The 26,932-nt window shown below is 41.0% G+C and overlaps 1 protein-coding gene across 1 annotated transcript in view; it reads left to right on the forward strand.

The window, feature by feature from the left end:
* Nucleotides 1-442: 442 nt before the first annotated feature.
* Nucleotides 443-26,932, forward strand: part of cttnbp2 (cortactin binding protein 2) — a gene marked incomplete in the record, with an annotated part of 117,887 nt that continues 91,397 nt past the window's right edge. Inside the window, 2 exon segments of the mRNA XM_034208415.1 lie at nt 443-777; nt 13,299-13,406. Of these exon segments, the coding sequence (XP_034064306.1) occupies nt 697-777; nt 13,299-13,406 (189 nt within the window).

The raw sequence follows: 26,932 nt of genomic DNA on the forward strand, positions 1-26,932 counted from the left end.
TCATAGAGTAGTTAATTTGTGGTGAAAGGTGGTAGATTATTAATGGGAAATATCACTGAGAGAGCCCCTTCACCTCGGTACCTTCTATGTGAAAGCATGGTTTTGTACATGTTTGAATACTATAGAAACATTGTGAGAGAAATTATCCAAAATGGCTTTTAAATGAGCCTTTTTAACCCTTGCAGGAACGCATTCATGCACTTTTCTCATTGTCTCGCTGCCCCGGCCCCTGCAGGTCCGCAAGCCCCCCCCCCCCCCTACTCACTGGATTATTTTACATCTTCAGAGGCCGACAAATGCTGCTGTCAATCACTCCTCTCCAGTCTCCACCGGGGCTTTGCATCTGGATCTTTTACGCGTCGCTCGGTCCACGCCCACCGGACTGCCCCCCTCCTCCTCACACACACACACACACACACACACACACACACACACACACACACACACACACACACACACACACACACACACACACACACACACACACAGGACTTTCTCTCTCCACAGCTTGGAGACCTGTCGTGCTCGCAACCCTTATCCTTAAATTACGGAGCTCCCAGTTTCCAAAATCCCACATTTTTCTCTTTCCACCCTTTTTTCCCAATGGCCTTGTTTTGGAGTGATTTGCGCACAGCAGCGCAATAGTTAACGAGTGCCGGATGCGCCCTCGCTCCAGCAGACCGCTACAGTACGAAGATGGCGTCGGAGGGAGCCAGTGGAGAGCAGCCTCCTCCGGTACAAACCCTGGCCACCGCCGTGCTGGGGAGTGTGGACACGGTAAGACATGGAGAGAGGCTTTTATTGTTATTGTTAGGTGGTGAAAAGACGAAGAAATGCCGGGCGCATCTCTATGGAGCAACAGCGGTGACAATGTCTGGAGAAAAACAAGGGGTTAGGTGTAGGGTGACTCAGAAATGCGACTCTCACACTAGGCAGTTGTTTGATCACATCTTAACATGATTTATTTTCGTGTCGTCTGCTTGTTTCGGATCGCAGAGGAACCGTGCAGTGTACTCCGGTTGTAGCTCAGATATAACACGGCTGTAAACGGGGTTCCTACGCAGAGACTTAGAGATGTGAGGCAGGCTGCAGGACGCTTACATCTGGAAATACGGGCTTTCTATCGCGGTCTGCTCCATGGAGAGACTGTATTCCTCCTATTTCATTTCTTTCACGTTATATTCACCTGGCTTGCAGAGCTGATTGTGGCATTGAAATGGTTCTTTATTTACTGAAGTGGTCCACAAAGCAGACCTACGTGATTCCTTACAGGCTTCCATAGTTTGTAAAAGCTCACCTTACAAAACCCTATACAGGTTGGGGGCATGGGGATTTATTTTAAAGTAGTCTTTTCGGTGAGTTTACACACACACAGTTGTGATTTCTCACAGGTTGCCTCATGAAAATAGAGGCTTCTCATCAAGGTTTGCTGTTGATTTGCTCCCTGAAAAGATTTTATTCCACCTTTTTTTATTTCTTGCACTTGATATTCACCTGCAGAGCTGATAGGGGAAAGAACATAGTTATTTCCTATTGTGGTTCACCACAAATCCGACCTACATGAGTCCTTAGGCTTCCATAGTTTGTAAAAGCTCACCTAACAAAGCCTTCCACTGATCACAGACCAAGTATTTCTTGAAAACTAGTCCCTTTTGTTGAGTTGTACCCAAACACAGCTTGCAGCATGACAACTGAGGCTTTTCAGTGGATGATTACTCTCTGAAAAAATCGTTTTGGAGCTGATTGTGGCATGAGAATGGTCTTTAATGAAGTCATTCTTGAAATAGTCCTTTTGTTGAGTTTGACCTGTTTACACACACATAGTTGTGATTTCTCACAGGTTGCAGCATGAAAATAGACGTTTTTTTCTCCAGGTTTGTGGTTGATTTGCTTCCTCAAAATAAAAAGTTTTCTTGCATATAATATTCAGCTGTCTTGTAGAGCTGATTGTGGCATGAAAATGTTTATTTACTGAAGTGGTCCTCCTCCAATGATTCCTTACAGCCTTGTAACAGATAGCTCTACACAGGTTAACACATATTTTTGTACCATTGACTCAAGACAACTCAAAGTAATCCTTGAAAACTAGTCATTTTCTTGATTTGCACACGTTTACATACACATAGTTGTGATTTCAGCCTTAAAAAAATAGGATTTGTATCCACGTTTGTAGTTGATATGCTCCCTGAAAAGCCTGCAGAGCTGATTGTGGCACGAAAAGCTTATTTTCTGAAGTGATGATCCTCCAATGATTGCTTACAGGCTTCCGTAGTTTCTATCAGCTCACCTAACAAAGCCCTCTGCAGGTTTACACTGATTGTCAGACCATACAGTCAAGACAGCTCAGGGTATTTTCAGTCCCTTTGTTGAGTTTAACATGTTTACACGCACATAGTTGTGATTTCTCTCAGGTTGTGCCAGGCAGCGGCTCAACATCCCTCTGTGCAAAGTGATCAATCACTTGCTCCGTACGCTGTGAGGTCATGAAACCCCCCCCCATGATGTCAGACTGTTGTTATCCACCTGACACCTGAAAGGATTTTATTCCACCTTTTTTTTATTTCTTGCACATGATATTCACCTGCAGAGCTGATTAGGGAAAGAACATTGTTACTGAAGTGGTTCACCACAAACCAGACCTACATGAGTCCTTACAGGCTTCCATCGTTTGTAAAAGCTCACCATACTCAAGACAACGTTATTTCTTTAAAAGTAGTTGATTTGTTGAGTATTACATGCAGATGTTCACCTTTGCTTGCAGAGCTGATTGTGGCATTAAAATGGTTATTTGTTCAAGTGGTCCTTCTCGAATGTTGCCTTACAGGCTTCCGTAGTTTGTAAAAGCTCACCATGTACAGACTGTTGTTATCCACCTGATGCAAAAATGGGCCGTGATGCTTTTGCCACTCGAGTTTCTGTCCTCGTTCTTTTTTGTTTGAACTCTTGTGTGCAATACCAACACAAACTCTCTTTAAAAAAGAGGTGGGCTGGCGATAGAAGCAGTGCATTGTGGGGGTGTTGAGGTGGGGGTTAGCAGTGAGTTGAGGAGAGGTTGGTGGGAGAAAAATCTGCGGGGGTGGATGCAGGGCAGAATCAGAATACCTTTATCAGTTCCACAGAGGGAACATTTATGTTGTTACAGCAGAAAAGAGAGACAAACAAGTTTAAAGATGACCAAAAATACACAATTTACAAAATACACATCCTGTAACAGTTCTGAAGAACGAAGAAGGTGGGAGAGGGGGGGGGGGCTGTTCACCAGACACCTTTCTAAATTGGTCTTAATTTCAGTGACTCAGCTGGCATAGCTGGGAGTACCATGTCAGCTCCCCCCCCTCTTCCGCGCTGCTTCGAGGCTACTTTACACAGAGATGGCAAAAGTACACACATCCTTTACTGAAGTAGAAGTACAGATACTCGTGTTTTAAAATACTCTGGTAAAAGTAGAAGTACTGACTAAACCTATTTTTTATCAAGGTTTGTTGTTTACTGCTCCCTGAAAAGATTTTACTCCACCTTTCTTTTTCTTGCAAGTATATACACCTTTTGCTTGCAGAGCTGATTGTGGCATTGCAATGGTTCTTTCTGTAAGTGGTCCTTCTCAAATGTTGCCTTACAGGCTTCTGTAGTTTGTAAAAGCTCTACTAACAAAAGCCTTTCATTGGTTGTCAGACCATTGACTCAAGACAACTCAAAGTAAATCTTGAAAACGAGTCCCTTTTGTTGAGTTCTACCCAAACACGGGTTGCAGCATGACAACCGAGGCTTTTTATCGAACTCAGTGGATGATTACTCGCTGCTAAAATTGTTATTTCAACCTTTTCTTGAGCTGATTGTGGCATGAGATGAGAATGATAATTGAATGAAGTCATTCTTGAAATGTAGTCCTTTTGTTGAGTTGTACATGTGTACACACACATAGTTGTGATTTCTCACAGGTAGCAGCATGAAAATAGAGGGGTTTTATCGAAGGTTTGTGATTGATGTGCTCCCTAAAAATATGTATGTGTTGCTTTTCATATTCAGCTGGCGTGCAGAGCTGATTGTGGCATGAGAATATTTATATACTGAAGTGGTCCTCCTCCGATGAGTCCTTACAGGCTTCCATAGTTTGTAACAGTTCCTCTTACAAAGCCCTACACGGGTTAACACTGATTTTTGGACCATTGACTCAAAACTAGAGAGAGAACTACTTTAAATTGTTTAATGAATGAATTATTATTTTTATTTCTGTCTTCCCTTCACTATTGAATTGTACTATCGCTTTGGCAATAGTGTTCACCTGACATTCAAGCCAATAGAGCATATTGAATTGAGAGAGAGAGAGAGAGAACCTTGCTCTACTGCGCTGCTTCAAGGCGACTTCACATCCAGCAGAGAGGTGAACAGGTTCTCTGGAGACATGGAGACTCCTCAGCGTCCGTACATCTCAATCTCTCCTTTCTCCAGGATCCAACTTCCTCCTTTTTGCACCCCCCCCCCCCTCCCAGCTAAATTAAGCTCTTTGCTCTTTGCTCACCCCTGTCAGACTCTCTGTTGTTGGCGGGGGGGGGGGAGTTTCTCATTTGAAAGGACTCAGAAGGGCCGACCCTCATAGTCCAGAGAGGGGTCAGAGGTCAATGAAAGAAAGCCCACCTCGTTTGCACAGCTCATCTGCAGCCTTTTGTGATGAAGTAAACAACATTTTTTGTAGATAATGAGTTGAGTTTTCGTCCTTTAGGTGGAGGAAAATAAAGAAAACCCTCCTGTTTCCAACGCACCGTGGCCTGCTATATTTTACCATGTTTTTTAACGTTATTATAGTTTTCTTAAAATAGTTTTCTATCTGTGTTTTACATTTTTGTTTTACTTTTATGTATGCACCACGACACCAAGTCAAATTCCTCGTACGTGTCAACCTACCTGGTAATCAACCCGTTTCTGATTCATGTTTGGTCAGATCTCACGTTTTGATTTCATGTTGCCGTAATCCTCGTCCGTAGAAGCCGATGCAGTTGCTCTTGCAATGGTTTCGCTTTTTAAAAGTTTTCTTCTTGCAGGTTTCTTGCTATTTTGAGTACTTCATGGTTGATTTCACATTGTTGGCAGCAACAGCTTACGCTTAATGAAATGTGTAGAAAGGTCTGTTAATGCAAGGCTAGTTTCAGCACATTTCAACAAGGCAAGTGGAATTACTGAAACGACTTTAAAAGCATTAGAATATAATGCAAATGACAATTAAGTGACTATCGGAGGTGACATAAGGGCCCACTGATAAACGTATGGCATCGTTTATATATTTGAAGTAGGGCTACACTATTTATGTAAGGCTAACTTATGTTAAAATGCTATTTGTAATGTAATATTGTGAGTGCAGAGAAGTCCTGGCCTACAAATCGTTTTCTCTCAAACATTTAACATATGGAGAATTATTTTTGCAATATCGTGAATCCTATCGCAATTACAATATTAGTCAAAACACAATTTGTTATTCTTCCAAATTGTGCAGCCCTTCTCTGCAGAATTATAAACAATTCATCTCAGTTTTTATCCGTTGTGCATACACATAAAAATGCTGTATACCATGAACACAATTCTCAAAACGTGTCCATTGTTTGTCTCAATCAACTTGGACTGAAATCTTAAGCCTTGTCTCTTTTTTTTGTTTTAAATGAAGGCGATCTGAGGCAACATTATAAGGCCAAGAAACCCAATAGGTCACATGATTAAGATATTTCTTTGGTTTACCTTTCAATGTTTGCAAGTGACTAAAGGCTCAAATAGCTACCTGTAATGTAAAGCCGTCTGTTGTTGGCTGTGAAGGCCGAAACTGTTCTAGCCTAATTCAAGTTCACAGCCTCTTCCTCTGAGCTGCAAGATGTATGAAATAATAATTGAATGCATTTAACTAGCTTTAACTACGTGTACTTTTACATCTATTAACTTTAAATATCGAATGTCCTGATTCAGAATAATCAGGTTTAGTAGATTAAAATGTTGATTTGATTATAAGATTCTTAAATTGATGTGAAGTGATCAGCTGATTGAGAAAAGAGTCACCGCTTTGTGTGACTTCCTGGTTTATCTCCAAAAACATCCAGGTCTATTCATTAGTGTTGCAGAGTAATGTGTCTTTCAATCACAATCGATATTTGTCTGAGAGCACATTAACCAGAGAGCAACGTTTCATTTGAGGGTTTTACAGATTAATGTTAATTATCTACAGCTCATCTGCTACCTGTCTAAACCAGTGACGGCTGCAGAAGCGTGCTACTTTTATGTTTTCCGTTGCTCTTTGCCGATTAAAAAGAAGTGAGGAGAAATAGCTGAATCGAGCATGAATAAAAACCCTAGGAATCAGTTCAGCTGTCAAAAGCCATCCCTCGTTTTAACAATCACCAGTTGAGCCATTATTCGCTAAAAAATAAAACAAAGCCACCCAAAACTATTGGATCATCTCTTATTACATGACTACAGAAAGTACAGTAGGTCAAAGTTGAAGAAGTTGTCGATGTGCAAAATCGAATGAAAGTTATCAATTAGCTATTATAATGTTTTCTCTCTATTTTTCTTAATTAGTTTGGTGAACCTGCTCTCATCACCTTAATGTGTGTGTCTCTTGTCCTGATATTTTCAGAAGATTAGTCAAATATGATCATAAACAATGGCAACGAGTACACAATTTAGACTAGGGGGAATACACATTTATTTTTAAAGTGTTTCTCAGCACCAGGTCGTTCAGCATCTTCAAATCTGGCTTTAATGTAAAAAAGACTCGCCTAGTTTAGCAATATTCAGCGAATTTCTTTTAAGTCAACCACTCCAAACTGTTGGATACTGATGGACATCTCACTGCATTGAAATAATGTACTACAGTAAGTACAGTTGGTCAAAGTTGTAGCAAGAAGTCGGATCTGCGCTCCAAAAGTTACTGAAAGATACACTTGTATGGATAAAAAGCTTAAAACTAGAAAATGAAGCACTTTGAGTGAGTACATTTTCGTTAAGAATGTGACTCTTAATGGCACTTTGAGATTGTGACGCTATTTCAGTGAAACAAAGCCGTTTTGTCAACTTGCTTCTTTCTTGTACACAACACTTATAAATACACTTTCATATTTTCAACTGGTAGAATATGAAGCACTTTGTAAGGAATTGGGTTTATTTGACGGCAGTTTTGAACATTTGACAGATTTGTGCTTAATTCTGAATGAATGTTTCCAATAGAAGGTTTTGGTAACTTATCAACGTTTTATCTCCATTTCCTCCCAATTACAGTTAGTGAAACTCGCGTGTGATGAAGGTTTTCATAATTTATTTCTGTTTCACCCCATGCTCTGATAGTCTGGCTGCTTGAGTTCGATGATAAGCCAACACAACATTACACTAAGGTTCTAGAAACAGTTGGATTTTCATTTAAAATGTCACCTAATGACGCCCAGCAGCTCCATCCTTATTTTAAAGTTGTGCAGCGTTAAAATGAAGCCTGAGAGTCTCTGTTATTCTTATATGCCGCCATGTTGGAGAAGTGCCATAACACGAGTGGCTGTAATGTCATCGCTTCTTCTTCTTCTTGACGACAACGTTTCCGCTCTTTTCAAACACGAGGGGTTTCATATTACCGTGTAAACCAGTTGGAGAGGTCATCGGAGAAGATTAGGTGTAATTGTGCCATTTACTAAAGGGTCAGTTCACCCAGATTATCCAACCGTGCAGACACATTTTTGGTGCCAGCGTTTAGAGATATCTGTCTGAGGTTTACTCTCTCATACTAATGCATGGAGCTCAATGGGTTTTGTTCATGGTGCTCTTAGCTAGAGTTGCACTGACCCGATGGATTGGTATCGGTGCTGATACTAACCCAGTTAAGTGGACTGGTAATCGGCCATGACGTGACTGAATTCTTCGCTCTTACCATATCAGTTACCTTCATTCAGTTGTTAGTTCAATCATTGGTCTCGTGTTACCTTGCATACATCTTACCCTTGGTTTTTAAAAGAGATTTCATTGGTATTTCTGCCTTATTAGATAGTGAACGCTTGCAGAAAGGGAGGAAGAAGGGGTCTTCGGTTGTGTTGGTACCTGTTGGTACTAAGATAAGATAAGATGGACCTGTATTAATCCCCGTTGGGAAACTCAGGTATACTCACGTTTTTACAATAAGCAGCTTCTTCAATTGCACCTATACACACTTATTAATGATTTCTCTGTAGTGAGGTATAAAAAATGTTGTACAGTTGTTGTTTTTCTCCTGTTATTTAGTGTACTCTGAAGAAGAACTGAAACAATGACGATGGTTGATTCAAAAGTGGAAAGAAAATGTGTTTTTTTAACCTTTTTTGAGTCAAAAAACTAAACATATTCCCTTCTGTTAGCTTCTCAAGCAGGAGGATTCAGCTTCTGTTCTTTATTTTATGTGTTGCTATGTGTTGAACACCTTTTGAATTTGAGGCTTGTAAATCCAAATAAGTCCAATTGACAAGCAATTCAAAGCTGTGGGCAAACGTGAAGTATCACCTGTCATTATATGTTCTGACAATCATTTGACCAATTTAGGGAGATAACAATCAGCAGATTTATAGTTTGAGTTTCTTTGCTTAAATCCACAGGCGCCAGTTTTCTCTGGACTTCATCGGAAATAGGTCCAATGAAGACAGATACTGTATCTCAAAATCTGGACATATAAAATGAAAATCTTCAAGTCTCATACGTTGTTATTCCCACAATTTATGACCTCTTTTCCTTGTAACTCCTCCCAGGCGTCTAATAACAGGCTGTAATATCACCTACATTTGTTCTCGCAGCAATGGGACAAGAGTCTATTAGAAACTTACTGACCTTAGCAAGCGTTTTTTGTTCAGCAGAACAACGAGTGGAGGACAGAAAGAGCAGTTCTCGTCCCTGGCGGCTCGGTGTGAAGCGTCACGGGTCTTATTAAGTGGACCAGGTTTAACAGGGTTGGGAAAATAGTGAATATCCTCTCAGAGTAACATGATAACAAAGGTATCCCAACTGTAGTAGTGAACATGACAGGATGTGTGATTAAGAGCATCAGGACTGTTTGAGGCATATGATAGCTATGTGATTAACATGATGATTCAGCCTCTATGGAGAGAGACATATGACAAGCATGCTCATTTCTGACGTGGAGCTAATCTGAAGTAAACATTGAATACTGCTTTCTATTCCTCCATCTTGTGACTGTGTAACTCCCTCTCTTGGATATCAGCATGTGAAGGACACTGTTCAGGAACTAGTTGATGCTCTGTATGTGATGACTACTTCCATTCTGGAGAGGATCACAGATACATGGATCCTGAGATTGAACCTCAAGCCGGGGACCAGTGAGATTGTTCTAACAAACAGCGAGCCTCAGCAAACGACTCATGGAACAAATGAGTGTTCGCTTCCCTCACCTGCTCACTGTGCAGAAATGTCAGAGAGAGAGAAGCAGCCGTCAAGTCTCAGGCCCGCCGTCCATCAAACCTCCCTGAGTCGACCAATTCTCTGAGTGATGAACACTTCCAGGAATAAACGGGGGGCTCGAGGATCGATTATACGTCAGGCGAATGAATCTATCCCTTTGTGATCGCTCCTGGTTTTATTTCCAGGCTTGCCGTGATGGCATCAGAATAAAACAACACGGTTTGACTAAACTGAACACTTTTCCAACTCAAAGGTTTAAAATTAGAGCAAAAAGACACAAAGATATTCTTGTATGTCTTCTTCCAGCTTCTCGTCAAGGGGTTTCCTGGCTGTGTAAAGCAGGGGGCATTGGTCTGTTTATTCATATGGATTTATTACCTCGGTTCCCGTTGTCTGAGCATGAACTTTTCCCCCTTTGCGGTGAAATAAACAACGTCACCGCAGCGTATAGAGGACACACAGAAGGCAGCAGCTTGTTGAAATGTTACACCGGCCTGCTCAAAGTCACTTTCTGAGCGAGGGACCTCTGCAGACGTGTCGGACTCCTTGATGAAATGGAATAATCTTGGCCGAGGTCTCGATGTAGGCTTGTAAATCAGGCCTTAAATGGCCAGCTGACAACTGAACGTCAGCGAAACGAGTAGGTAGCAATCGGCCTGATGTGGAGCAGAAGCAGAGGCGCTCTTCGATTCCTCCGTTTCCCCGCTCCAGTCTTTGTTTTATTAAGGGTTTAGTGAACACATAGCCTGGTGAAAAGCTTCCAGATATTGAAGATACAGCTGGAAGTAGCTTTCTCAGCATATGACTGAAACGGTTTCCAAACGGTAACGGCATAGTCTTCTGTCATTGGTTACTGTTCTTTTTATTTGAAGTTACATCACTTTTTTTGGACTCTTCAACCAAGAATTGCTCTCATTTTCCTCACTGAGGTTTTGCTTTGAATGAATCCCTTTCAAGGTCCCTCGACACAACAATTTGACGCTTTGCTTTGGAATCTGAACTATGCTGTCTTTAAAAGCTGTCTCACTCTGAGGGGTCGAAGGTGAACAGGACTAACTGTACTGCCCCAAATATCACGATGTCTTGAGAAACATTTCCTCTTTGTTTGCTGTTGAATTTTTACGTCTTAACTCAAAAGATAAACCAAGCTTCTGTCACATTTCTGACATTTCTTGGACCTAATTTCAGTCCAAACTGTTTGTTTTACCAGTCTCTAATTCTATTTGTCCAATTTACCCACACATAAACAAGAAATTGTAACATCCTATTAGACACACAACCATGGCTGCCATAAAAGCAAGTAAAACGTGTCTTAATGATGGAGCAAGTACTTGAAATGGAGTGGTTTTACCCTGAACAATTTTAAGTGGGCGAAGGTAGAAAGGAAACGGGACAAATTGTTTTCAAATGGGTACAAACCATTAAAGAAAATAATAAAACCCCTTTATTTACAGCCATGTCTGCTTCTATAAACTCTGTAATTGTTACTGCACAGAAAATGGGATTCACCGTGAGAGGAAATAAAAAAGTTGGAGATACGTTTGACTTCACTTTAAACATTCCTACGTCCTTTAAACAGACTAGACAGAGGCAACACACAGCTGTTTTCCTTCATAAGTAGACGGGAACACACTTTTAATGACATCAGGGGGAAGAATAAAGTGTTTCTGGTCACTCCAAATTACAGTCATCTGCACCCCTTATCCCTGTGGCCTCTCCTGACCAAATAGCTGCCTAATGACCTTATCTAAATGTAATTACACCTTAATAGCTTTGAGGCCGGACGGGACATCGAGCCTAATTTGAGGGTTGCACCTAATGAGACCAGGTGGAGACGGGAAGTAAGTGGAGCATTTGTCATGTGAGCAACTTCTTTCTACACAAAGTTGGTGCAATGTTGCAATGAGTTCTTTAGTCGTACTTTCTCATGATGAAGAATAACCAATTATTTTTATAATATTCATTTTGATTGGTGGTCAAATCTTTGAAATCAGACCCTTAAGACTTTGAGGCATTTTCAAAGTAAGATAAGATGTACTTTATTAATCCAAATTTGTGATTTGTTTTTGTTGCAGCAGCATAAAACAAAACAAGGCATTGCACATAATAACAAATTAAAAGAGTAGAAATAAATCATTCTAAACCAGGGGGTCCTCGGGGTCTTAAAAAGTATTAACAGTTGATAAATCAATTTAGCGAAAATTAAGGCTATTAAAAAGTATTAAACGGCTTTTTCCAAGGTATTATATTTTGTAGCTTGTTTTCAATAAGTCTATAAATGGTCCAAAGAGGTTGTATTCTACAGTGTAATCATGAATGTAATCATTGCGTAGGTGTGTAGTGTGATTCTGTGTAGTTTATTGATGGCATCCCGTTGGGTTTGACGTCATCTGAACAGGACATCGCACGCTCACTGCTTGATAGCGCGAAGGTCCGTTTACGCCGGTTGCTAAGCAACATCGTTATGGGGAAATGCAAGTCTGCGTCCAAATGGTTGGAAGATAAGGAGGAAGGACAATCAATACTGTATATAGTCAATGTGAGGTAAAGTGTGTCGCCAAGGTAACCGGTTAAAACTCCAAGTGGCGATGAGGTCTTAAAATGTATGGAAAGGGTCTTTAAAAAGGTCTTAAAAGGTTTTACAGTAGACTTCAGGATTCCTGCATATACCCTGTAAAATATAAACATCTCAAAATAGAAATAGAAATAAACCAGCATTAGAGAGTAAGAAAAATATACAGATGAAGAGAAAAAAATCTATTAACGGTCTGACAAATAAAAAGGTAGCTTCTATAAAGGTTTATTTTTTAGTTTGTGTCTTGGCTGTTGGGCTCCTTCTTGGTAATTATGTCGATGACATTTCAGAGTTTATTTGACTGACCAACACTTTGGCCCAAAGGGAACCTAGCTTGAAACAAAAAAAAACGATTTTTGGTTGACATTCGTGAAAACCAGAGGATGATCTGCTAACTTTCCATCTATCCGTCCATCTTCTCCCGCGTATCCGTGGTCGGGTCGCGGGGGTATCAGTTCCAGCAGAGAGCCCCAAACGTTCCTTTCCCCTCATCAACCAGCTCTGACTGGGGGGTCCCAAGGCGCTCCCAGGCCAGCGAAGAGATATAATCCCTCCACCTGGTCCTAGGTCTACCCCTCCCTGACTTTTCATGTAAAACCAAAAACAGTTAAACATGTCTTCTTGCTCGGATAACTCCACATCGAAACATTTCTTTAATCTGAGCTATAATTTGAGAGAAATGCTAACATGCTAATAGTGCAATACTGTGTTGTCATGTTAGCATGTTGGTGTTGTTGTTGTGATATCAGCACTCTCAGTATTGTTTTTCTCAGATGTTTTACTCGTAGCAGTGGTTTTGCATTTAATGGTTCTCTACAAGTCAGACACATGTGCTGTTCTAGTTGTCCTCTGTGATAATGAGGACCTGTACAGTTGGCTTCGTGTATCGATGGAGAAACGTTTAGCTAATATGCTATTTGTTAACGTGCCCAAACTACAAGTGTGCAAAAACATTTCATTTAAAAGTACATTAAAAAGCATAAGACATTTTCAGACATAATACAGTATTAACAGATCGATATTTTTCACATACAATACATAATAATCTTATACACTACTAGAATTTGTTCAGCTATGTTGTCCTTTTACTTTTCTGTTTGTCTGTGTACATTTAGAGCAGTGTCAGTTTCCTTGTATCGCAATCATAATTTGCCAATAAAGTTGGTTCTAAAATCTGGTCAACGAATAATAAAAAAAAGCAGCTTTTTTGATGGGTATTAAAGAAGAATCAAGGGTCCAACACCAATCCCTACTTTGACAATGAACTGTTAAATGTATTATATGATTCTGACATTTATTTCTTCGGCCTGTGTTGCAGAAATGTGAGTTCAACATGGATAACCTGAGCAAGCCCGAGCTGCTCACCCTGCTGAGCATCATGGAGGGAGAGCTGGAGGCCCGCGACCTGGTCATCGAGGCCCTGAGGGTGAGTCCGGAAAACACACAAGAACACACACTCCTGTATTCATTAGCTAAGCCTCTGCTATCTTAACCATTGTCGAGGTTAAATCAAACCGCCTTTGAGATGAGCCGATAAGCTGTAATAATGACCCAGAATTTAGTTGTTCAATGAGTGATGAATGGTCACCAATGCCTGCTAAATGAGTGTGTTATTATCAGTGGCCTTTTCCCCAGAAATGTGCAGAACACTTGTGATGAGAGAGTCTGCCCCACTGTTTCTTTCTTTGCTTTGTAATTACCCACTGATAAGCAGTGTCTCTAATTGTGTCTGTTGGACGGGAGCTGGCTGAGCGACTGGTTAGCGCCTCCTGCCAGAAAAGTCCAGCGTGATCAAACCCTAGTGTCCAAAGAAGCACCACCTGCTGAAGTATCAGAACCAAACAGATGGTGGAAGTCACTGGTTCTGGCTCCTGTTGGTCCCTAGAGACTATTGACAACCAATTAGGAAGGTGCCGCTTGATTTAAAGGTGAAATTGTTGTTTTTTATTGGCATGTGTAGCGGAAGTTTTGGCTGAAATGCAAGGAAACAATGGTAAACTATGTATGTATGTAGTGGATTTGAGTCCATCCACTATTTGCAGAAGTCTGTCTGTCCGAAGATTGTCTGGTAAAACAGACAGATAAGCGACGGGTGCATTCGGTTTCCTTTTTTATGTATTTTTGCAAGAATTTGGCTGAAATACAAGGGAATAGTGGTAAATTAAATGTAGTGGATTAGAGCAGGGGTTCCCAACCTTTTTTCCCAAGAGCCCCCCCAAATGACTCCTGTTGGAAGTTGCGCTCCCCCCCACACACACACACACACAAGGAGGGGGGCGGGGGGGGGGGGGTGCAACAGCGGTAATTAAAGTTTCAAAGTCTCAAAATGCTACAACTACTGTCACAAACTGGATGAATGTGAAGTATGTTGTTAAAGGAGGATGAAAGCGTAATTAAGGAGCACTATTGGAGTGACTTTGATGGTTATTGGACTCAGGATTAACTCATTTGGATTCCCGCTGTATGAAGAAATTAAAGGACGGCGCGGAAGTGGAAACAATTCACAAAGGAAACTGTTTAAAACACATGCGCAAAGTAAGCCGGATTTTGCCGATGTGTTTATGTGGATTCAAAAGTCGTAAATAATCTACAAAATGGAGGAGACCGATCTGATCGGAGCAACTGACAAATAATCCAACTGAAACCGGCATGGACAATGACTATGTTTTAAAAATGCGCTTATCCAGACAAGCCTGGTTTGGACACTTTACGGCAGAAGAGACATTTCTATTAAAGAAAGAATGATACATTTCTGTCTTTTTATGCCTTTAATACTAACTTGAATTTTTATTAAAATTAATTAGTCAATTATTTTTTATATTTTATTGTAATGTAGAGACAAGGCTTTTAGTGACAATCATGTATTGCCTTACAATTCTATGTGGAAAAAAAAAAGTCTAAATATGATAATTGGCCTCAAATCATCTGAGGCCTGGCGCCCCCCCTGCGATCTTTGGCGCCCCCCCAGGTTGGGAAACACTGGATTAGAGGATGGTTAGTCAGTCCATCAAGTATTTGCAGAAATCTGTCTGTCTGAAGATTGTCTGGTAAAACAGACAGATGAGAGACGGATGCATTCAGTTTGCTTTTGTGTGTGGTTTTGTTTCTAAATGTTTGGGTCATTTTGATCAGTCTTGTGGTTTAAAAAAGTAATTTGCAGACAATTGGATGTCCCTTGTTCCCGACCAAAGCAGAACACATTGATGAACAATTTCTCCACAATCACACAAACCTACCAAGTAATATTAGTTGATATTAAGAGATACTATAAAGGACTGAACTTGGAAAGAACAGCCTTTTGTTTTAGCACCCAAAGAAAATATTTACTAGATTCAGTTCATCAATCATGGTTATTTGCTCAAATTCAAACTCCTGATAATTCAATTTCTTGATTCAAGGCCTTTCTCTAAACCTTATTGACTTATTTAGTACAGACTGATCAGTAAGATACAGCAAACTTGTTGTGAGCAAATAATAAATCAAGCAGACCTCGTAAGAGCGGCCAGTGTTTTTGAAATAGGGCAACATGACTTGGAAATAGTTTTGACTTATATTGTAATTGTGATTTTATTACTCGTATTGTTCTCATTTCTTGAATGTTCTGTTTTTCTTGCAGGCTCTGTACCTTATCTTGAGTCTTTAGAATACAATGTGTAGACCAGGAGCACAATACTTAATTCAGAGAATGGTATGTTTGACACAAATGCATCCTAAAACATACACTGCGCATCCTGCTTTTTGGATATCGCATCGTCCATATTGCGATTTTGGAACTGCATGATTATTTTGAATCCATAGATAGATAACGTTAATAATGTTACTGAAGTGGCAGCTTACATTCTGTGGATAGACTAATCTTCCTCTCAGTGTGGTGTGCTCTTCTTCTAAACTGTATGATATAAGACACGAGCTGCTGTGAGAGCTGTCAAACTGTGAAGCCATAAAACCTCTGAACGTGTATTTTCTTGCTGTTCGAAGCCATTGTAATGTGCGTATACTCCCCAGATAAATGGCAGACTGAGGCAGGTCGGATGAGTTTAAATGGGAGAGGTATTGATCTGTGGTTACTGAATACTGATGCTGCACAGATGATGACTCTGTGGTGTCCCGGAGAACCCATTCTGGATCGAGGTTGCCTGTCCTTACAGTGGAAGACATGCCAAGTTATATCCGTACAAACATTTGCACGACCCTCAAACTTTCTCTCTCTCTCTCTGCAGTTCTGTTTATAGGTCAGGATTTGCCTCTTAGGTTGTCCAGGCTCTACTTTAAGTCTGTCTGCTCAGGCTTTTTTAATAACTCTTAGTATGCAACTCATTCAAAGTGATGGATAGGACTCTAGGGAAGCAAAGACATGTCCTTATCATCTTTAAAGAGTCCTCTCCTGCTGATGTTCAGGTGTATATCAGTATGTAGTGTCTCTACTTTAAAGAGTCCTCTCCTGCTGATGTTCAGGTGTATATCAGTATGTAGTGTCTCTACTTTAAAGAGTCCTCTCCTGCTGATGTTCAGCTGTATATCAGTATGTAGTGTCTCTACTTTAAAGAGTCCTCTCCTGCTGATGTTCAGGTGTATATCAGTATGTAGTGTCTCTACTTTAAAGAGTCCTCTCCTGCTGATGTTCAGGTGTATATCAGTATGTAGTGTCTCTACTTTAAAGAGTCCTCTCCTGCTGATGTTCAGCTGTATATCAGTATGTAGTGTCTCTACTTTAAAGAGTCCTCTCCTGCTGATGTTCAGGTGTATATCAGTATGTAGTGTCTCTACTTTAAAGAGTCCTCTCCTGCTGATGTTCAGGTGTATATCAGTATGTAGTGTCTCTACTTTAAAGAGTCCTCTCCTGCTGATGTTCAGGTGTATATCAGTATGTAGTGTCTCTACTTTAAAGAGTCCTCTCCTGCTGATGTTCAGGTGTATATCAGTATGTAGTGTCTCTACTTTAAAGAGTCCTCTCCTGCTGATGTTCAGGTGTATATCAGTATGTAGTGTCTCTACTTTAAAGAGTCCTCTCCTGCTGATGTTCAGGTGTATATCAGTATGTAGTGTCTCTACTTTAAAGAGTCCTCTCCTGCTGATGTTCAGGTGTATATCAGTATGTAGTGTCTCTACTTTAAAGAGTCCTCTCCTGCTGATGTTCAGCTGTATATCAGTATGTAGTGTCTCTACTTTAAAGAGTCCTCTCCTGCTGATGTTCAGGTGTATATCAGTATGTAGTGTCTCTACTTTAAAGAGTCCTCTCCTGCTGATGTTCAGGTGTATATCAGTATGTAGTGTCTCTACTTTAAAGAGTCCTCTCCTGCTGATGTTCAGCTGTATATCAGTATGTAGTGTCTCTACTTTAAAGAGTCCTCTCCTGCTGATGTTCAGGTGTATATCAGTATGTAGTGTCTCTACTTTAAAGAGTCCTCTCCTGCTGATGTTCAGGTGTATATCAGTATGTAGTGTCTCTACTTTAAAGAGTCCTCTCCTGCTGATGTTCAGGTGTATATCAGTATGTAGTGTCTCTACTTTAAAGAGTCCTCTCCTGCTGATGTTCAGGTGTATATCAGTATGTAGTGTCTCTACTTTAAAGAGTCCTCTCCTGATGATGTTCAGGTGTATATCAGTATGTAGTGTCTCTACTTTAAAGAGTCCCTCTCCTGCTGATGTTCAGGTGTATATCAGTATGTAGTGTCTCTACTTTAAAGAGTCCTCTCCTGCTGATGTTCAGGTGTATATCAGTATGTAGTGTCTCTACTTTAAAGAGTCCTCTCCTGCTGATGTTCAGGTGTATATCAGTATGTAGTGTCTCTACTTTAAAGAGTCCTCTCCTGCTGATGTTCAGGTGTATATCAGTATGTAGTGTCTCTACTTTAAAGAGTCCTCTCCTGCTGATGTTCAGCTGTATATCAGTATGTAGTGTCTCTACTGGGACATGTCTTCATACTCCAATGTTCAAAGAGCTCTTTATTGTTCTCATACTGTCTGTGCTGCAGTACCTCTTTTCACCCTCTGTCTGAAACCATAACCCAGCCTGCTCTGATTGGTTAACTGGCCGGCTCTGTTGTGATTGTTCAACAGTTTAGAGATGTCCCGCCCCTTAGCCTATCACGTACAATGTGTTGGAGCGCGATTGTTACATAGTGATGACACTACGGATAAACTAAATTGTCTAATGGAGGCGTTTTTCGAAGGGCCTCTTTAGGGCTTTCAGCTGACTCTCTGAAACAAAAAGCAGTCTCAATATCTTTCTCTGTGCACGTCAAACACTGTACACTTGTTGCAGGGATGGAGCCGGTGACCTTTTGGGTTGCATAGCAGCCTTCTGTCCTTGGTGTGTTGTGTAATCCTGCTGTTTTCCATCTTGTTCAGTTCTCATGATATTCAGCCTATTGTGTAGCTTAGCAGTCAATGACCTTGTTGATATTGAAACGCACTTAGAAAGACTGTCAGCCTGTCCTTGACATGGAGGTGGCAGTCATTTGAATCGTTATACCTTCTTCCTCACTTGTTCAAAGTCTCCCTCTTCTTCTTTCCATCCAGGTCCATCTGTCCTCTTCGTTTGTCCTTTTTCTGCTTCCTTTTCTTTATATGTAGGACGGTCTGTGCCCCATTGTCACCTCGTCTCTGTCTCTTTGTGTTCCTGGTATTGGATTGTTTTTGTTCCACCCTCACTGCCACTTCACCCTTGTTTTCAGCTGGCATTAAGAATCCCTGCAGGCCCCCCATCTCCCCTGTGGATGGATATCCTGCCCAGGTTTCAATGAAATAAGCCTCTGACTGCTCTCACAAAAAAACAACCCAATGCGGTTGTTTGTTCCGTCGCTGATAAGCCTCATGCAAGAGCGACAAAGACGGGCAGGGGAGGAACAGGGCATGAAGAAGGCGAAGGGAAATAGAAAAGAGACAGGGTTCGGAAAGATATCAAGAGCGAAGAAGTCGGTTTAAATCAGAGCAAAGATGGTAGAGGGCGGGTCAACACAAAAAAACTGATAAGGCCTGACAAAGCGGCCCAGTGTGACAAAAAGGATTAAATCCAAGTCCCACATCCATTCGGTTGCCAGGTCTTTATCCAAATGCTTTTAAACAACCAGAAGAAAAGCAGCATCTGGCCACCAGCTGCTGGGACTTCAGTGTCACAACAATGGTTTTAGACAATTACAAAAAAAAATGTAATCAGTAGCCTACTCGGATTTGGATTACATCAAAATGTAGGAGCCTAAATACCAACAATGAAACACGTGAGCACATACTGCAGTTTCAAAGAGCAGACATAGAATCTGAGCCGACAGAAAATGCTCCGTTTTAGATGAATGCACACAGTTAAGCTCAAACACACTGTTTTATGAACATATAGGTTGAGGTTCACCTGCTGAATTCAAAACAGAACAAATGAAGCAGATTCAGGCAGAAGGCGTTTATATTCACACTTAAAGTATTAGCCTACATAACAGAACAGCTCACCCACTCAAAAAAAGCCAGTAATTAAAAAAAAGTTATATTTTTGGAATAAAAACACTGAAATTTGAAGCAAAAAAATTGAACAATCAAATAAAAAATCAGAATTTTGAGGGAAAAGTGAGGTTTTTAAAAAATACGTCAGAATTGTTATAAAAAGTCCTCAATTTTTAAAGATATTTAGATTTTTGTTAAAAAGTTAGAATTATGAATGAAAATTTGAAATTCGGAAAAAAATCTGAATTTGAAAAAATAAGGTGAGAATTTGAAGAACAAAAAAAAGAATCTGGATTCTGAGAATTGTTAAAAGAAGACGATTAGGGCCTCGTGTAAAACAAAATGATCCCATAAAGCAGATTCAGGTTTAGATTCACACTTAAAGTATTATCCTACAGAACAGTACAGCTTACAGAGAAGAAATGACATCTGATGCTTTTACAACAAACACTAGATGCTTCAGTAACATTGTAATCCTGCTAGTAAACCCCATTTATTTTGATATATAACAGTAATCAGAATAGTTTTGGGGGGAATACAGTTACATTTTTCATACGTGACCCTGTCTAATGTCTCCCAAAGCTAGGTCCAAATGCAATCAAACCCCAAATGACCCTGCCTTCATTAGACCGTTTATCCAAAGCACCTTGCACACTGGCACAGTGACACAGGAAACTCTGGCAGTTTTTGGTCCTCTTATCTCCATACCAGCAATTCCCAAACCGTACCACTCAAACCAAAAGCTTGGACCAAACGTCGGCAGGTTGGCATCGACTACAACGATTGTTTTTGTGGCGTTTGGGTATTATTAAGAGGCTTTGGTGCCGCAGATTAATTAAGCGCGTGGCTGAAGCTGGCTGAGTCGCCCTATCAGGTTTCATCCTGGAGGGAAAGAAAACGAGGCTGAGGGCCGATAAGCCAAACGACCGTGAGATCACATGATTCGCGTAGCTGGCGGCTAAACAAGTCGCCCATTCTTCTGAGCCAAGAGCTTTTTTATCGGAGGTTTGCATTTAATTCCCCCGACGCTCAGAGCAAGAACTGTTCTGTTTGTGTCCTCCAGCCACAGGTGTGAGGTGCGTTTCAGAAATGATTCAAAGATTCAAAGGTTTTATTGTCAAATGCACAAAAGCTACAGTGTAGAAATGGAAATGAAATTACCCTCGTTTACTGAGGTTTGCGCAATTTGAGCCAATATGCTGTTGCAAAATGCTTTTTTAAAGACTTGTCTTATAGGGTCACCCAAAATACTACTCATTGTTATAGCTTTTAGAGACGTTTAACTATTGTATGTATAACTATATACACTAACATATGTTTATTTACTTTTTAAAACAGTTAAAACTATTTTATTACTTCATTTATGTAAAGAAAAAAGCCAGAATAAACACCATGTTTTCGGATTTAAGACATACGAGAAGGCATTTTTCTTTGTTTTTTTATACTTAAACTGCCTGTAAGGAAATACCTTTTGACCAAAGTACATATATGGATAAACCAAGTCACGAAATAAAACGTTAGAGTGAAAATATACAAGTTACTATTTAAAGGTAGGCTTTATATAGGCTGAGAAAAGTCTATTCAAATTCAAATTGAAAGGTTTTATTGTCATAAGCTACAGTGTAGAAATGGCAATGAAACTCTTCTGACCTGAGCTCCTCCAACAATGCAACATATATAATAAAATACAAAATACAAAGTAGTGCAAGAATTCTATATACATGTCAATAGAATATGATAAGTACAAGAACACAATATGTAAATTAAGACTACATTAAATGCGGTTTATTGTGGTGATAACTATTTATATGATATTTCTTTTTTTTTAGTAATGGCTGCCAAAATGAGTCAAAATTGATAAAGACGACAGACAGAAAGAAGATTAAGCTTCTGGCTGATGGCCATTTTCAAATTCCTCATATGTACACAAAGAGATAGTTATAATACCAGGACACTGTACTGTAGCCTTTTCAGTGTTGGAGTATGAAAGTATGAGATCTCAAGGTTATTGAAGCTTCGTTTTTAATATCGCAAACACCCTGTGACACTCCCACAACAATGTTTTTAAGCTACGAATAAAAGCCCACCAGATATTTGTTCTTCATGATCTGTAGTTGTTTTAAGTCGTCCTCTTAAATTCTGCTTTGCTTTCCACCATTTTTATCTGCTTTTGTTTCAATTTCTTCACCAGTTACTCCTTTTTTAGGCCTTTTGCTTTTTCCTGTGCTAGTTTTGTTGTCTGAGCTGCTTTTGCTTGAAATGGCCTCCTAATATAATGACGTTTCTATACGAGAGGGTTGAGAGCTTTGATATGGAACTACTTTCTGCTACCGAAGCTATGATCTAATGGAAGCTAAATGATGCTAAAAGCTCCTTAGGGCTGCAGAGGCTGGTGTTAACTCCCATTAGGGCTGGCATTACACATTTCTTCACACGATGGTAATAGGGTAAAGATGCCACTACATTCTGGTTGCAAGTAGTTGAATTACGATGAATGATGAGGGCAGAACAAAGCACCGCGTCAACATGTCTTCTATGAATCCGTATTAAAAGTTATATACAAACAACAAATAGTGAGTGTGTTCCATTTTCACTCTACAGCGAGAAGCTCACGGGGCTTTCCCGAACCTGTGTCGAGAGCTGGAGGTAAATGAAATCTCACATTTGCCTTCTTAATCGTTTGTTTGGGTCCCTCACTTCCGTTTCGCTTCTCATGCACTGATTCGCTAGCTGAACAGCCAATCAGAGTGATTTATTTTGCCGACAGCCTTTGGCCGAAAAGGTGTCGGCACGGCTGAAAAGACACGACGGTGCGGGACACATCACTCTGAGCAGGGCGTGTCGACGCTCATCGACGGCCTGACGCCCAACATCGGCTTGTTGTGTCCGGGCCTTGAGATACCCCGGACAGTTGGACGGTTTGTTCTGTGAGCTTTGGTCTCCGTGGCAGAGAAGGATCGTACAGACGGAGATGTCCAGATTGGACGGTCTGTGATTTTGTGAAAACGACGAACCGATAAGAAAATGCCGGGTACCGGGTACCCATACAAAATACACAATTTCGGTTCTGCTTAACGGTTTCTAAACGCGGTAGACCCTGTATTCCAGCGGGTCCGTCTGCACCGCGGTGCTGCGGTGACCCGGTGGAATACAGGGCGGACCTGGAGAATCACAGAACGGCCGGTCATCAGCGGGCCGTTGACGGCCGGCACCGCCCTTCATTTTTTTAAACGGCATCATATAAATTGCGCTGACAGGCGACAGAGGTCCACAGTTGCCCCGCAGCGATGCCCCCCCGCCCTCCCGTAGACATTTCACGAGCTCAGTCACTTCATAACACCAAAGATAGGTCGCGGTAAACGCTCTGAAGTGAGGCTCCACTACACTAAAAAAGAAAAAGAAAAGGCAAAGTGTAATGCCTGTTAATAGCTTGCCACAGGCATAGCTCAGTTAAAATAAAGCACAGCTATTGTGCAATACATTTGTATTGCATGTATATTTTTTAGTAACAATTTCAGTTAAAGCTTTTAAGAATAAATATATTTTTGTTATCTAAACGTTTGACCTCTTTATTTTACAATTTTGGAATCGAAACGGGGAATCGATAAGAACCGGAATCGATAAGCAGAACCGAAATCGGAATCAATACATTTCAAACGATACCCATCCCTATATATAAGTAACATTTGAATTGAATGGTGTCCTGTTGGATCTAATTAAGCGTTAACTAGCCATTTTAGCAACGCTGTATTTGCGGTTAGTCATCACGGTGAAATTCTCAAAGATATTGAAGTGACTGTTATTTTTTTATATATTGATTGTTGTGCTTTTATTGAGGTCTTAATGTGTGCATATGTATAAATGTGTCTTTGATTGCGTACATTTAGGTATATACTGTACATATTTGTATATATATTTGTTTTTGGGATTGTGGGAAACGGTATTTTGATCTCTCTGTCACAAACTGAAAGATTGACAATAAAGTTGACTTTGAAAAAATAACGTCATGTTGGTGGCTCCATTACAGAAGCAGCTGCATACCTCAAATGTAAAAAACAGCCACTCCTGAATAAACCAAAACCAAATGGGTTTTCTCTGTTACGCTGACAGAGGGTGGATCGGGGTAACGTCCCTACAGACGCCCGATGTTTGGGAATCCAGATGAGCGGTCGGTGTTTCAGCCCACCAGCGTCCAGCCTTGTGCGGACAGGGGGGGGGGGGGGTGGAGGGAGAGGGGGTGTCATGTGATCTGCCATATGACTAAGACGGCAGCCCATGAAGCTGCTGTCAGCACTGAGCACGTATATGCTTTATATGCTTAGCACAACACAACACATGCCCCGAGCCATCAGGCTTTCTCCAGCGTCATGTTATCTGCGGCCATCTAGCTATTTAAGGCATGCCCTGTTGCTGGGCTTTTCCAGATCTCCCTCCTCCCTGCACACACACCCACACACACACACACACACACACACACACACACACACACACACACACACACACACACACACACACACGTATGTGCTATGATAACGTGCAATTACGTATCTGCCACTACGTTTTTTTCTTTCTAAATATTGGTCATATTTACATTAATTATGTGACCGTCTATGTTTCATGTTTCCTGTAGATATTGAATTGCCCTTTTTTCTGCACTGTTATTCTACAGTTTTACTATTATGCTGCTGTTTTTATAACTCTGGCACAACAATTTCCTTCGGGATGAATGAAGTCTTATCTTATCTTAGCAATGTCTGTTTTCTGTATCTCAGCTCATGTCTTTTCTGTTCCCGTAAATCAACCTTTTCCTCCTTCAGCGTAGCTCCCTGTCCTTTTGGTTTCTCTCTCTCGTCTTTGAACAGACAGTAGGGCAGCTCGTTACTCACCATTACTGTCTCTCCCCGTCCCCATACATCTTCTCAGTTTCTGATCTCTCCCTGTCTGTCTGCCCTCACTCAAGTAATCCAAAATATATAATATATACACTCCCTGAACCACAAGGTAGAGAAGTGCAGTCGTGCCGTGCAGAATATGTTCAAACCAAGGGGAAATAATCATTTCATTTTATTCAAACCCAACAAAATACAGAGCAGTTTTATCATCGTCCCCATCAGACACATCCTTTCTTTCGGTAGATATTGGAAATGAAATTGAATCGAGAAAGCCCTTCAACCATAAAAAAAGTATTTTTCTATTCCAGCAGTGTGTGTGTGTGTGTGGTGTGTGTGTGGTGTGTGTGTGGTGTGTGTTGTGTGTGTGGTGTGTGTGTGTGTGTGTGTGTGTGTGTGTGTGTGTGTGTGTGTGTGTGTGTGTGTGTGTGTGTGTGTGTGTGTGTGTGTGTGTGTGTGTGTGTGTGTGTGTGTGTGTGTGTGTGTTGTGTGTGTGTGTGTGTGTGTGTGTGTGTGTGTGTGTGTGTGTGTGTGTGTGTGTGTGTGTGTGTGTGTGTGTGTGTGTGTGTTGGCACAACTTGCACTAACAATTGCACAAAGAGCACAATAAAATCAATATCCGCAACTTCTGATTATGCAAATGCGATGCAACATATTTTACGTTCAGTCAGAGCATGAAAGACGACCCCTTTGTGTGTCTGTACTCTTTTTACTCACTCCTACACAGTCCAAAATCAGGTCTACACTTCTTGGGTTAACCCTTTTTTTCTTCTTCCCAGAAACACACACTAGCCAATCAGCATTCGGCTGTGAACGCTCGGGTGCCTAGCAACCAGACCCTCAACCCCAGACCCTCCCTCACCAGCTCGTGTTTCACTGACATGACACTTAGGAATGAGGGTAAAAAGACTCTGTCGATCTTACTCCCAATCCCCCCTACCACCACCCCCCCTGTTTTAGGGGAAAGTGGTACGACCCGTTTGTGGACGTCTCAAGAGAGCCTGTTTCTTATGACAGGCTTTCTTATTTTTTTTCGTGGGGGGGATTTGAAGTGCTGTCAATGCAGGAGACGGGACCATTCCCATGGGGGCGGACTGTCTCGCAGTTAAAAGAGCATGTCTGAGTGTGTGTGTGTTTGTGTTTGTGCTTGTGTGCATGTTTTAATATATGTAGGGGCTCACATTTAGGAATACTTTCATATGAATCTTTCAGTAAGGGCTGCATGATATTGGAAAAACTGACATTGCAATGTATTTATTTTCTGCGATATTGATTTATGGAGACAAATTACCTTTTTTTCAACATGGTTCTTTCTGTAGTGGAAATGTGTGTGTGTGTGTTTTGATATATGTAGGGGCTCAAATGTAGGAATACTTTCATACATATCTGTCAGTAAGGGCTGCACGATATTGGAGAAACTGACATTGCAATGTATTTATTTTCTGCCATATTGATTTATGGAGACAAATTACCTTTTTTTCAACATGGTTCTTTCTGTAGTGGAAATATTTTCTTGCAACAAAATCTAACTTTGCAGCGTTTTCCTTTTACTGTACATTATTTATTTTCATGTCCTTGTTTGAAATCGAACTTGGATCATTGCATTAGAACCAAATGAAGATGATCCTCACCATGATAACTTAATATCAGTATTTTGGAGTCTGATAAGCTTTCAGACTTCTGTTACTCAAACTCAGCTTCCTTTTTCATCGTCTAAACATCCATTAATGCAGCCTCTGAAGTATTTTTAACCCAGAATGTGTATACGGTTACTTCAAGGTAAAAAGATCTGGGACTAGAAGTATGTTTCAAATCTTAAAGGGGACATTTGATATTCACTTTCAGCTTCATATCAGTATGTAGTGTCTCTACTGTGACATGTCTCCATGCTTTAATGTTCAAAAAGCTCTTTATTTTTCTCATACTGCCTGTGCTGCAGCATCTCTTTTCACTCTCTGTCTGAAACCAGAGCCCAGTCTGCTCTGATTGGTTAGCTGGCCAGCTCTGTTGGTGATTGGTCCACCTCTTAGAGATGTCCCCCCTTAGCATATCACGTACAATAGCCGCTTTCACACCAAGTACTTTGCCGTACTTAGTGCCCAGCACTTAGTTCCCCCATGGAACTAAGAGCCGATCGCGTTCACACCGCTGAGGATTAGGCAAATGAAGCCGCTGACGTCACTTCTTCTTCTTCTGCTTTGGGTTTGCTGGCAGGCCGCAAACCCCTTCACGGCGTATACTGCCACCCGGAGACCCTGGAGTTGGGGACTGGCTTCAGTAGAAGCTGCTGGGACTCCCAGCAGCTTCTACTGAAGCCTTCCGAGTAAATCGCCAGAACGCCGACACCTCCTCATCTCCACCACTCCCATGTTGTTTTTTGTATTGCCGTAAGTTATTCTCTCTGCGTTGGTGCACGGGGCTAATGCTAATGCTAATAATGCTAATGCCAGCAAATACAATGGCGGCTTCAAAACACTTTTCAGAGTTTTACGGGGCGTGGTTTGCAAGTCGCCCAGCCAATCGAAACTTTTTTCTCCCCAGGATAGTCCCACCTCTCTAGCAGGGACTACAAATGGGGGTAAAAGTTCTCTGAACTAAGTTCTCTTTTTGGTGTGAACGCAAAATTCCA

The sequence above is a fragment of the Gymnodraco acuticeps genome, unplaced genomic scaffold (genome assembly GCF_902827175.1).
Source record: "Gymnodraco acuticeps unplaced genomic scaffold, fGymAcu1.1, whole genome shotgun sequence".
Classification (NCBI taxonomy): domain Eukaryota; kingdom Metazoa; phylum Chordata; class Actinopteri; order Perciformes; family Bathydraconidae; genus Gymnodraco; species Gymnodraco acuticeps.